This window comes from Lissotriton vulgaris, chromosome 8 (genome assembly GCF_964263255.1).
Source record: "Lissotriton vulgaris chromosome 8, aLisVul1.2, whole genome shotgun sequence".
NCBI lineage: Eukaryota > Metazoa > Chordata > Amphibia > Caudata > Salamandridae > Lissotriton > Lissotriton vulgaris.
Window position 1 is genome coordinate 994,819,275 of NC_141696.1, and position 14,269 is coordinate 994,833,543.

Below are 14,269 nucleotides of genomic sequence, written 5' to 3' on the forward strand. Positions count from 1 at the left end.
GATCAATATAAGGAAGCGGCAGAAATGTTGATACAAGAGGGGAAGCTTATCTCCAATGCTTCCATAAAGTGCGCTCTGGACGTGGCTGACACCGCCGCACGCGCAATTAACACTAGTGTTATGCTTCGTAGACATGCATGGCTGAGGATATCTGTGTTCAAGCCGGACATTCAAACTACCATCTTGAACCAAACGGTCAACCCAGATCACCTGTTTGGCCCTGAGGTTGATACCACCCTTGAGAAGATGAAGAAGGACACCGACACTGCAAAATCTATGGGTGCCTTGCAATCCCAGCAGTTTCGGAGTGGGTCCTTTCGTCGCTCCAATACTAGAGGCACCTCAAGGGGTCAACTTTCGCAGTCAGCGCAATTCTACAAAAGCAACACCCAAATTTCTTATACCAACAAACGTCGGGGTGGATACCGCGGCAACAACGCCAACGGCAGAGGACGTGGCAACAACAGCTCCAGGTCCTCCACCGCCAACAAACAGTGACGCCTTGTCACTGCCCCCCGACCACGCAACACCGGTCGGGGGGAGACTCCAGCAGTTCCTGCCCATGTGGAAGTCCATCACCACGGACAGGTGGGTCAGAACACTTGTCCAATTCGGTTATTGTCTGGACCTCACATCCACTCCACCCAACATACCCCCAAGGCACCGACCTATGTACGGCGAGCACTTGCACTTATTGCAGCAGGAGGTCACAGTCATGCTGCAAAAAGGGGCAATAGAGCTCGTGCCCTTGCAGGAAAGAGGTGCGGGAGTTTACTCCCTGTACTTTCTTATTCCAAAGAAGGACGGATTCCTCAGGCCCATCCTGGATCTCAGGCCCCTCAATTTTTACATCCTATCAGAGCATTTCCACATGCTCACACTGCAGCAGGTTCTCCCACTGCTTCAGCAGGGGGACTTCCTAGCAACTCTGGACCTGAAGGATGCGTACTTCCACATTCCACTACATCCTTCACACAGAAAATACCTCAGGTTCACCATCCAAAACCAGCACTACCAGTTCAAGGTTTTGCCTTTTGGGGTCACCACGGCACCCAGGGTTTTCACAAAGTGCCTAGCGACGGTGGCGGCGCATCTAAGACGTCAAAACATCCACGTCTACCCCTATCTGGACGACTGGCTCATTCAGGCGATGTCGGCCCAGCAGTGTGCCGACCACGTGTCCTACACCATTCACCTTCTGCACGATCTGGGGTTCTCACTGAATTACCCAAAATCCCATCTCCAGCCCGCCCACATACGGCAGTATCTGGGTGCGACCATAAACACTCTGGCGGCCACAGCACAGCCGATTTCAGTGAGAGTCGACAGCATTCAATCGCTGATCCAAAAATTCAGACCTCAACACTCGCTTCCAGCAAGAGTGCTCGTGCAGTTGATAGCCTCCTGCATCGCCATTGTCCCGCACGCGAGACTACTTATGCGTCCGCTTCAGGAGTGCTTGGCACGTCAGTGGACTCAGGCTCCCAACCAGTTGAAAGACCTAGTGTTGGTGAGCGGTCGGGCATACAACTCTCTGCATTGGTGGAATCCACGAAACCTTTGCAAGGGCCGACCGTTTCAGGAGCCTGTGCCACAGATTAGCCTGACAACGGACGCTTCTCTCCAGGGATGGGGAGCGCATGTACTCCAATACACTGTGCAGGGACTATGGACGCAGTAACATGGGAAGATGCACATCAATGTTCTGGAACTGATGGCGATCTTCATGGCACTAAAGGCCTTCAAAGTACATCTATGCAACAAGGTCGTGTTGATTCTGACGGACAACATGACGGCGATGTACTACATTCAAAAGCAGGGAGGCACACACTCTCCGCAGCTGTCTCATCTGGCTCAGAGCATGTGGAAGTGGACCATTCAGAGGAACATCTTCCTCATGGCAGAGCATCTCCCGGGCAAAGACAATCAGATGGCGGACCTGCTCAGCAGGCACAGCCACCAGATGCACGAGTGGGAGATACATCCATCAGTACTCCGGCCGTACTTCCAAAGGTGGGGTCATCCAGAGATAGACCTGTTCGCCACAAAGGACAACGCAAAATGCCAAAGCTTCGCCACCAGGTTCCCACACCCACTGTCGCAGGGCAATGCGATATGGATGAACTGGTCAGGCAGATTTGCGTACGCTTTTCCCCCAGCACCTCTGATTCCGCTGGTGGCACGCAAACTCAGGCAGCACTCGATGACTCTCATCCTGGTTGCTCCAACGTGGGCTCGCCAACCATGGTACACCACGTTTCTGGAACTGTCCGTGGTACCGCATCAAAGGCTACATCTCACACCCAGCCTTCTGACGCAGAGCCATGGCGACATTCAGCACCCAGATCCGCAACAGCTCAACCTGGCAATCTGGCTCCTGAAGTCCTAGAGTTTGGCTACCTGAACCTACCTCCCAATTGCATGGACATCATTCGGGAGGCGAGGAAGCCCACTACTAGAGCCTGCTACGCGGCAAAATGGAAGCGGTTTGTCATTTATTGTGCGAACCACAACATTAACCCGCTGGATGCTTCTATTCAGAACATCATCTGTTACCTGTTCCATCTGTACAAGTGTAATCTGGCTTATACTTCCATTCGCATTCACCTGTCTGCAATGGCCGCGTATCTCCAAAATAGACAACCCCTTTCACTTTTCAAGGTGCCTGCCATCAAAGCATTTTTGGAAGGCCTCAAAAGAGTCATACCGCCACGGACTCCACCAGCTCCTGAGTGGAACCTCAATGTGGTTCTTACCAGACTGATGGGTCCTCCCTTTGAACCACTGCATTCCTGCGAGATTCAGTTCTTGACATGGAAAGTGGCTTTCCTCGTAGCAATTACATCGCTACGGAGGGTTAGTGAATTGTAAGCCCTCACAATCCAAGAGCCATTTATCCAAATTCATTCCAACAGGGTGGTGCTCCGCACTAACCCTAAGTTTCTGCCCAAGGTTGTGTCTCAGTTCCACATTAACCAAACAATCGAATTACCTGTTTTCTTTCAAAATCCTGAGTCACTGGCGGAGCGGATGCTCCATACCCTTGACGTTAAACGGGCCCTAATGTATTACATTGATAGGACCAAGGATTTTAGAAAAACTAAGCAGCTCTTTGTCGCCTTTGCGCCACACCACAAAGGTAACCCTATTTCCAAGGCTGGTATTGCTAGGTGGATCGTTAAATGTATCCAGATCTGCTATGCAAAAGCAAAACGCACTCTTACCATTCCACCAAGAGCCCACTCCACCAGAAAGTTGGGGGCCTCTATGGCTTTCCTTGGAAACATTCCCTTAGAGGACATATGTAGAGCAGCCACATGGTCTACCACACACACATTTACTAAGCATTACTGTGTAGACTTGCACTCCAAACAGCAGGCAGCTCAGCTATAGGGCAGCCTGTTCTCAAGACACTTTTCCAAACTGCTGCAGCTGGCACGGGCGGCCGCCGCTAATGGAGGGACTGCTATGTATTCTATGCACAGATATGAATTCAGCAGCACACATGCCTCGAACCGAATATGCTACTTACTAGTATGCATCTGTTCTTGGCATGTAGGGCTGCTGACATTCATATCGCCCGCCCTCCTCCCCGGCGCCTGTAGCAGCTGCAGTATTCACATATATACTCATAGCATGGTCATCATTCACTGAGTTTCACTCCATCTTGGCCACAATGGCTAAAAACAATCTGGGGATGGAGTCGATGCCCATGCGCACTGTAGTCCAGGGGAGGAGCCACCTATCTCGTGATACTTCGAAGACTCTTCCAAGACAACAATGTGCAATCATCCGGACCCAACACTAGGCGGCGATCTATGCACAGATATGAATGTCAGCAGCCCTACATGCCAAGAACAGATGCATACTAGTAAGTAGCATATTCGTTCTGTTTAAACGAATTACCAGGGGAGACTGAATCCACTTGTTTCTCTCCCTCCCTCTTTTTGTTATATTTATAATTTAATTCTTTACCAGCTTACATTAGGAATATATATTTGTTCAAACTCAGGGTTGAAATAACCCTTTTCTCTCTTTTCATTAACATACACCACAGCAAGAACTGAAAGGGTTAACTCCTCCAGCTCTGTCCACGTTCCCGTACTCACAGCCGGCTCTATTTAGTTTCCTCCTTGAGGCTGTTTCCTCCAGCTGTAATTGCCTAAATTAACTTCCCCCACACTGGCTCCTCCACGCACTCAGCGCAGGCAGCCTTAGCAGCAGGAAACGCTCCGCTCTCCGTTCCTGGGCCTTCATTCAGTGACCTGGGTTCATCCTAAAATATTAAGTAAATCTGCCTCCTCTGCTAAAAGTGTGGCTCCGAACACTTGAGCCCACCTGATCCTTTTTCACTTGCCTTTTAATAGATTAATCGGCTCTGAGTTTCGAACCTGAACAATACAGCTGTTTTTCAAGATACTGGCATTTTAATTCAGCCTTTCCTTTACTCTACGCTGCCCGCGACTACCTTTCTCACAGAGACCCCACGCACCTGATTTTAATTGGTGCTTTTTCCTTCCTTCCTTGTCTCTATCTCGAACTAACGTGAAGTCTACTGTAGCGCTCCATAGGCTCTTTTCATTTGATGCTTAATCATACCGCAAAAACACCTGAGTATGTCTCAGATCTGTTAGTTTCATTGTTATGCGCTGTCCTCCCGCTTCTCTCGTAAATTCCCATCCATCCATCCCCCCACTCCATCCATCCATCCATCCCACTCCATCCATCCATCCATCCAACTCCATCCATCCAATCCCCCCACTCCATCCATCCAATCCCCCCACTCCATCCATCCAATCCCCCCACTCCATCCATCCAATCCCCCCACTCCATCCATCCATCCCCCCACTCCATCCATCCATTCACCCGACTCCATCCATCCCTCCCCGCCCCACACTCCATCCCTCCCCCGCCCCACACTTCATCCCTCCCCCGCCCCACACTTCATCCCTCCCCCGCCCCACACTCCATCCCTCTCCCGCCCCACACTCCATCCCTCCCCCGCCCCACACTCCATCCCTCCCCCGCCCCACACTCCATCCCTCCCCCGCCCCACCCTCCATCCCTCCCCCTCCCCCGCCCCACACTCCATCCCTCCCCCGGCCCACACTCCATCCCTAGCCCACACTCCATCCCTCGCCCACACTCCATCCCTCGCCCACACTCCATCCCTCGCCCACACTCCATCCCTCGCCCACACTCCATCCCTCGCCCTTTTGCCCTGCCTCTATCTCTCACCCTGCCTCTGTCTCTCGCCTTCCCTCTATCCATCTTTCGCCTTCCCTCTATCTATCGATCGCCCTCACTATCCATCGCATCACCACAGCATCACTCAGGGGCACCACAACATCACTATACGCTACCAGAGCATCACTGAACGCCACAGTATCACTCGTCGCCGCCACATCATTCAGAGCCACCACAGCATCAATCTGTGCAATCATTCAACAACAACTGATTCAAATATGTTCTCTCAATGTTTTAAACTTTATTACAAATGTCACAATTTTTTTTTAATATTTCACTTCTGTTCTTGTATTTTCATCACAATAAAATACACTAAACATAATCTTCCAAAAAGTTATTTGCAAAAGTTTAAGCTATTGCCATTATAAATTACAATAACTTTTATTTAAGTATTAAATATTGAAAAAAATACAACCCATTGTTATTTTTAATATTAATACATCTAAGTCATGTAAATACAACACATATTGCATTACAAATGCTATAGGTGTCACGTTTGCAAAAGTTAACACTATTGGCATTGCAAATGACAAAGTTATTAATTTCGCTATTTTCAAAACAAAAACATGAATAAACAAGCATTTACAATGCAATAGGTCTCGCAGCATTAAAGTTTGAGTTATTGGAATTGTGTATGACAATGCCAATACTTATAACTTTCTCAAATGTGACACCTATTGCATTTGTACTGCAATATGTGTTGAGAGTGAGTGAGTGAGAATGAGTGGGCGAGTCAGTCAGTGAGTGAGAGAGTCAGTTAGTGAGTGAGAGAGAGTGGGTGAGTCGGTCAGTGAGAGTCTGGACAGTGAGTGAGTTAGTGAGTGGGAGAGTCAGTCAGTGAGAGTCTGTTAGTGACAGTGAGTGATTGCGAGCGTGGGAGAGTCTGTCAGTGATAGTGAGAGAATCAGTGTGAGTGAGAGTCAGTGTGATTGAGAGTCAGTGCCAGTGATCCTCTTTTTACCTTACATCCTATGCATACCTTCCATTTGTCATACCTGCCTTAATCCTTCTTAATGTAACTCTGCAACTGGCGGATACTCATCTTTAAACTGCTTTTTCCTCCATTGACGAGCTCTAGAAACTATATTAAAATTTAAGCTATTGGTTCTTACTTTCAAACGTATGCTGTGTTAAACCCATCTCCCATCACCCCCAGCTTGAAGTCAGGATAATTTGGTATTAGCTGGCCTATGAAATTCAGTGTGTGCCCTTCTGGTCAGCCCATTGACAAAATGTAGGCATTCATCTGAGAAGGTGCATCTCAAGAGAGAACTTGCACGTTGCAGTCCTTGGCTTGTGGCTTTCGCATAAGCTCGCACATATATGTAAAAGTTATCATCTTGGATAATCTCAGAATAGTGATGGAAGCTCTTCTGTTCAATTAGGGTCCTCCTGATGTGCTGCTTTTTGGTCTTTGCCTAGAAGGGATGCCATTGTTAGTATGCACTTTACAAAGTCATAAAGTAGAAATAGATTTGTTCATCAGAAGTCGCTGACCTCCTGTTCACTTCCTATAAACTCCTGGTTTAAGCGCCATGTGTGGCCTTTACTGCCACTTGACTTTCTATCCCGACGGTGTCCTTGAAAGTCTACCACAGCTCCCATTTTTCACCCTATTGATTGTGAGCAAACACATCCCTGTGACAGCAATGTGGTCTATTACACCCTTCTGTACTGTAGACAGTTGCTGCGGAACAGCATCGGAACTAGTGTCAGACATGAGCCGAGTGAGAAATACAGCTACAATATCGTATTCACTTCCATGCAGGACGACAATGGTGAGATTAAAATGCAGCAGTGTTTTGTGGTACAATCGTTTACTGCCTTTGGAGGTAAACTGAACATTTAGATTGCAAACATGTCAACCGGTGCTGGCTTAATCTTTCAGAAGTAGCACCCTTGTATGTCTTGCTCTTTTGTAGAGATTCCCTCTTTGCTAGAGTCATGGTTTAAATATGAAAGCTAGCTTATGTCTTCCTGGCACAGCAAGGCATTACCTCATGCACACGCAGTTCCAGAGCCACCAGGACACATTTCCTAAACGCATTCCATTCCTTGTACTAAAACAAATTCCTATGATTCAAGCTTCTCCTCTGTCTGGAACGTAAAACATTCAGGAAGTGTTTCATCAGTGGAAACCGATATGCAGAAGGCGCAAACTGTGTGTTTAATAAAAAGTCATCCTTGGTCTGAATTTGAGCAGGGAAATGGTCTTGCAATACGTTAGCATATATACACAAGGCGTGGCGTCAAGACAAGCAATCGCAAAAGCAACAAAAAAACAAGCGAGTGCCTTCCTCGCGGCATATTTAAATTAGGGAGGGAGCCCACCCCTCGTGTGCCTTTAATTCACCACCGCAGCCCAGGAGTTTGTTCAAGTCCCCACCGGGCCGCCGCGCTGCCTGCGACGACCCGGAAGCGGTTGGGCAGCCGGCCAATCCCATGGCGGCCCCAACCGGAAGTCCCGCCCCATCGCGGCGAGAGAGAGAGAGAGAGAAACTACTGCCCGAGGAGCCACGAAGGCTCCTGATTGAGTCCCGGTCCCGAGATGGGGGACCGGGTGAAGAGCGGCCGGGCGCATGGGGAAGGCGGAGCTCTCATGTGGTGAGAGTGCCCCGCAAAGGGCTACCGCTGCCCGAGAGGCAGAACCGCCGCCGAGCACCACCAGAACCGGTGAGTGTGTTGAGGGAGAGGAGGGGTGAGTGGGGGTGGGGTGTACGCGCGTGTGTCTGTTTGAGTGTGTCTGTTTGAGTGTGTCTGTGCGTGCGTCTGTCTGTCTGTCTGTCTGTGTGCGCGTGTGTCTGTTTAAGGGGGGTGCGTGTGTGTATGCAGTGTGTGTATGTGCGCATGCGTGAGTGAGGCTTTCTTTGCGCATGGGAATTTGAGGCACAGCGACGTGCGCGCTCACGAGGTACAATCTCGGCAAGAAAAAGCGCGTGGCACTTTGCTGTCCACATTCCCCCAAAAGTAACAACATAAGTTGTCTCGCCCTAGACAGCAAAGCTTCGCTTTGCTTTCGTCTAGGCGAGACCTAAAAATGTGTAATTTACAAAACTAATACCTCTAACTTTACTAATGCGAGCCCTATTGCATTGCAAATGCTTGTTACTCATGTTAACGCTGTAGGGGAGAGATTTAACCACATGAGTAACAGTTGAACACCAAAAGACGGCAATAAGCAACTGAAAGGCGACCAGTCAACCTGTGCGATGTGCCTTTCACTGCACAGGAGCACCTATTGTCCCCATTTTTTTTTAAGGGACTTTCGATCCATTTGAGCTAGAAACAATATATATTTATAAGATCTGCAGATTATTCATTCCATTTAGGTGGCCATACTCTAATTTTGAAAGAATTTCAATGTAACGTTGTTATTATTGCAGAGTACTATGTTATTAAATGAAACCTACATTTAGCAATAAAATAAATCCTACAAAATGGACATTTAGGGGCCCATTAGGATGGCGGGCGGATCGCCCCTGCCAGGCCGGCGGTAGCCACCGCCAGCCTGGCGGGGCGATCCGCCCTCCATCCGTGCTGGAATGACCACCTGCCATATTAGCATGGCTGGGGGGTCCGCGGCGGACGGAAAGACCGTCCGCCGCTTTTCCGCCCGGGTCGCCTTGCGACCAGGGCAGAAAAGGGTTCATATGGTGGCGGTGTCTATCAGCCATATTACAATGGGCATTTACCAATGCCTTTCCGTGGCAGCAATGCCGCCATGGAAAGGCATGCGGAGTCTGCTCTGGGGGCCCGCAATGGGCCCCCAGGGACTCCGGGGGGCAGTGGGGGTGCACATGGGCGGTACCTATGGTACTCCCCTGCATTTCAAAGTATAACGTGGTAGGCACTGCGTGGTCCCTGTCACGTTGTGCTTTGAAATGCACAACATGTATTTTTACCATTTCAGCACCGCCCGCCACAATGGTAAAAATACAGGATGCGCCATCCACAGTGGCGGGCGCATCCTAATTCCCCCCACTGGACCCTCGCCTTTATGGCGGGCGGTCCCTTGTACCGGGAGGATGGCGGGCGGGCAAAGTCCGCCCGCCATCCTAATGAGGGCCTTCGTGTGAAGTAAATTGAAAAAAATACTGAAAATAATGTAATTAGTCAAAAAAGTAATCTATGTAGGAAGAGACAAACTATACTTTGTCTGGCTGGTATAGCTATATAGCCACACTCCAAAGATTTCAAAAAATGCCCCATAGCAAATGCTATTTATACAGGTTATTGGGTGCGTTTTGTATTGCTATTCCTGTGGGTAAATAAGATGATCAAAAATGTTGTTTGCATTATTACGCCAGTTATTAACATATGTTAACTGTGGTGCATGGACAGTTACCCGAGAACAGAACCAGATGGTATATGCAGGAGTAAAGACTATTTGCGGCATCGCTATAGACGTTAGTGCTAAAAACAGACAGAAATATTATTCGTGCCTGTGTTTTTAGGCACTTTGCTCCCGTTTGATTGACCTCTCAACTGCGCCGCCTGTATCTTATTGAGGTACATCACTCAGTCTAGTCCAGTTAGAGTTTCTGGGTTTAATTTGAGCATTTACGGGTAGAGTGTAGCAGCACGCCTACTTGAACGAAAATGTTTCCTTCTCACCTCATGTTAAACACCAAGCATGAAGAAAGGCCCCAGTGCCGCCTGCGAGATAAGAAACTACAAACGAGAAATGTGAGTGAGGTAGTGGCAGGGAGGCATGACTAACTTGAAAAGTGGAAGTGGTAAACACTCAGTGTTTGTATTTGTGACAGACCCGAGAAGGAAGTCTCCAAAAACTCACCCAGTCATTCTTCGCAGGGTTCTTGCTTGGAAAGGTCATAGGAAACGCAGCCGGGGGTTTGGAGAGTGTTTGCCCGGCGAAGGGCGAGCAGGAGTGACTTTGCTCCGTCGCCCGGGTGAGTTTGGCCAGCATGCCTCCTGCACTCGAGCTCTGACCCTCTCCTCCTTCTTGCAGACCGGTTTGATGGGAGCGAGTTGCTGCCCCTGTCCCCCTTCGCGCCAGCCATGGAGGACGCCCCCCTCGACTCCCTGTCACAGGACGATGACGCGCCAGGACAAGATGGCGGGAGGAAGAATGCTGAGGACCTGCAGAGCTTGTGGAGGAAAGCTATCCACCAGCAGATCCTGCTGCTGCGGATGGAGAAGGAGAACCAGAAGCTGGAAGGTAAGCGCCAGAGTGAGGGACTTTCCAGGCTGTGGCGTGGCTTGTTTTACAGACTGTGGGGTTGAGCTCTGCTTGTGGGAGAGTGACTTTGTGCTGCCTGTTTCCAAAATACTGTCTGTTGAAAAGTTATTTCTGTTGCCATAATAAAAGTTCCAACTTAGCAGAATACATATGTACATATTTAGGTTGTGGTGCTGTGAAGTGCAATGCTGAATGCGGTCTCATTCTGCCCCTGTTGTCAGTAGAGTGGGCAGGATGCCATGGCCTCGGTGCAAACAGGAACACTGGCGCCTCTGACTGCTGAAGGTCGGAGTAAAATAAAGCAATTGTCAGGGTTCGGTGGCCCCCTTGGGGCTGTTGGTCCCGACGCCCATGACTGCTTGTGTGACACCGTGAGCCAAGGTCAGCTTTTAGCTAACATTCCTTTCCATGCTGGAACATGTATGACTATGACCACACCTATAAATGGAGGAAAAATGAAACTACAAGAACCAGCATGCAACTTGTTTGTGCCTGAAAGATTCTGGACTGACTGATAGCCTCGCACATTGCACGGGTCCGCTTGGCAGGTCTGCGGGTACTCTCCTGCTGATGTTATGACAGATGTGCCTTAGTGTTCGGACCATTATAGTCGTTTTGAGCGAAAGCCATGTTGATGAGAGGCTGGTTGAGTATTTGAATTTACCTGGCATGTTAACCCACGCGATGTTTATGTATCGTTGTATTTAATTCAGGGACCCGGTTGCGTTCTCTAAAACAATCTGCTGTTACAGTGCAGCGACCCGACATTCAAATATATGGCAGCTGTATGAAAAACTCAAAACCTCGATCTGTGCGAGGGATTGTTGTGCAGTATGAGACGAGTCGGCTCAGGAGGCAGTGGTGTGGGCAGTGTGTCATGGGCTCTAGTGCACAGAAGGAAATTGTGCCCCTGGCTTCCTGCCTGAAAGGCAAAACGCATCAATAATCGGGGTTCGGGGCGCCCCGGTGCCACTGCACCTGCTGCACTAATGGAAACTGCGATTGTTACCAGGCCTAGCAAAAAATAATCTCCCTTTAATAGCCGTAATGTGTCTCTCAGCCCGCACAGTCTCTGAGATGCGCGAAGTGCAGGGCTTTATCAGAAGAATCCCTTTAAAGTCAGGGAAAGGAAACCGTGTTAGAGGACACAGGAATCCCCCGAAATATGTGGCTACACCTGGGGTTGAGAAGATGAAGCTTATTTCAGGGAGATTCCCTCCTCCAGCTGAAATGACTCGGGGAGGCAGTGCTTCAATTGGGCAGGTTCTGTCCGGTACTGAGTACCTGCAATTCTTTCATTTAGGGCGACGGCATTACACCTCTCAGCACTGCTGCAATAGATTTAATGAGATAGTACCAGCACTTCCCAGGAGCAAACTGGTACTCTAAACTGTGAGTACTTGCACTCCTATGGTTGCACTCGAAATACTCATTTATTTGCACTCCTTTGTTGAAAAAAAAAACATTCTGCATAAGACAGTTTGAGGAAAAGACAGGCTGTAGATTTGTTCAGCGACACTAGGGTCCGGGCCTCACAGGCCACCTCTGTGAAGGACAGGCGGACCCAGGACCTTTTTGAACTGCATCCAGCTGGGGTAAATACGGTCTTTCCTCGGTCACAGGAGCTGGTCAGACCGGTGGTCAGCCGCAGAGGTCAGACCGCAGTTCGATGTAGATAAGCAGCGGGCCCTGTGAAATGACCTACCCAGGAGGCAGGGAAAGCACACACCACACACAGGCGTGGAGATAAACACGGCGACCAGATAGCTTATCATCACCACCTCTGCTGTATAAACACACACAGGCAGCTAAATATTTCAGCCATTTAATGTCGGCCATCCCAACAAAGGTAATATCCTCGTTGACTTTGGGCAACTTTTGGAGGTCACGTGTAGTGGGCATTAAATAACAAACAGTCTTTGTATGGGCTGTTCACGAGGAGCCGCGCACACTGATGTATTAACATTGAATATTGTTTTTTTTTAATGTATATATTCGTTTCGATGTTTTACACTATATATATATATATATATATATATATATATATATATATATATATATATATATATATAATTGTAGAAAGCTATCTAAGATATCGTGAACATTGTATTTATTTATTTAGGGTTTTTGACAACTGGTTATGTACTGCCATGACGTCAGACAGTAAAAGAAACAGCTTTGTTTTTTATGTTTCTTCAGTGCTCAGACTTAAGAACAGTGTAAAACAGGGTCCTGTAGCATGTGCTCTTCCGGGTGCTGGTCCATCTCCGACCCTGGGTCTCCAGATACCCCAGACCCAGAGAGTGATAAAGTGGCAGAAGTTAACAGTTTGTCCTCTCTTGGCCTTTCTCAGCTCTCCAGAGAAGGAGAGAGGAGGGGCAATGCCAACGTCACAGGATGCGTCATTGTGGGGTTGTACAATAGATTCCAGGCCGACTGATGAGCTGCTCACAGAGATGTCTGGTTTTCTGGACAGCCCTCCCTCGGGTGGGGGAGGGGAAGGAAGGTGGCATCACGCCGGCTATAGATTGGTTTAATATGGTGTTCTACAGAATTGCTTCCCATGGAAGCTCTACGGAGCAGCACATTTAGTAATGGACCTTCATTTGGAAATTGGCAAGCACGTTACATTGCAGATGCATGATCTGCTTTTTCAGTACACCAGTGATCTCTTGGATTTTAAATACTAAGCATTCTAAGACCTCCTGTATCATACCCATTGTGGGACCCATTAAACTACAAGTCCCAAAAAACTTAGCTCTGCTGACTGAAAAAACTGGACTTGTCAACAGTCATCCTCTTGAATATTGGGCCATGTGACAGCTATCGCTGTATTATCTGCTTCTCCAGACTTTAGATTCCTTTCTGCTGTTAGCTTCGGTGTATTAATGAGCTGAAGCCAACACCACGAGGTACCTCGAATCCTGCTGTGGAAGGTGACTGACCACCAGATGCTATCACTTGTTTTGGTGTCGGAGGTTGGCGTCTAAGCACCGAGGAATGGGCATAGCCGATGCTTAATTTGTGCTGATGGTTGTAGGGGGTGGGCACCAACACTCATTTTTGGTAGCCAGAACATACTACTCATCTTTAGACCGTGACTCCGAGCAAGCGAGAAAGTAGCAGATTGACATAGGAGGAACAAGAGAGAGGGCTAGGACTCCACGGAAAGGGAGCAAGCGGGGATGAAAAAAAACCTGCAAGGGTTAATTCAAGAGCCGAGAAGTGTTGCGTTGTGGGTGAAAGAGGGTTAAGGTGGAACCAAGTCTAGGCAGCTTTCATATTCATCAATCCGGGCACTCAACAGCTCCTAAGAAAATCTTTGGAACACTGCTGTTTTTTTGGGGCAAATTAAGCGCTGGCCAGGTAGCTGTGATCAACGCAGCAGATGCAGTGGAGCTGGAGCACAGAGGTGTGTGTGCAGGTCTCTGACTGCAATCACTTAATTCAGTTTCTGGTCCCCTTCACTAGCAGTATTAGCCCTACAAGTCGATCTGTGAGCTAAGCCTAAGACTACCATGTTGATTAGATATTGTGCACATTGGTTGTTACATTCTGCAATTATGCAGCAGATAATGGATTATGTGGCCAAACAACGCTGCAGCCGCACACTCGCATAATTACATTAGCCCTGAGTATAGTATACGTTCCTGTCCTAGTTGTTTCTTTTGCAAATGTTAGAAATCCTCAAAGTATGTGCCACCTAAAACATTGTAAATGTGAACAATACCTAATCAACATGGTAGTCTTAGGCTTAGCTCACAGATCGACTTGTAGGGCTAATACTGCTGGTCAAGGGGACCAGAAATTGAATTAAGAGTT

The 14,269-nt window shown here is 48.5% G+C and overlaps 1 protein-coding gene across 3 annotated transcripts in view; it reads left to right on the top strand.

The window, feature by feature from the left end:
• TBC1D4 (TBC1 domain family member 4) overlaps window positions 1-14,269 on the top strand; it is a 664,791-nt gene that overhangs the window by 566,281 nt on the left and 84,241 nt on the right. For all 3 annotated transcript variants that reach the window (XM_086934887.1, XM_086934888.1, XM_086934889.1), the window contains one exon: window positions 10,217-10,426. In XM_086934887.1, the coding sequence (XP_086791013.1) occupies window positions 10,217-10,426 (210 nt within the window). The remainder of the gene's footprint in view (window positions 1-10,216; window positions 10,427-14,269) is intronic.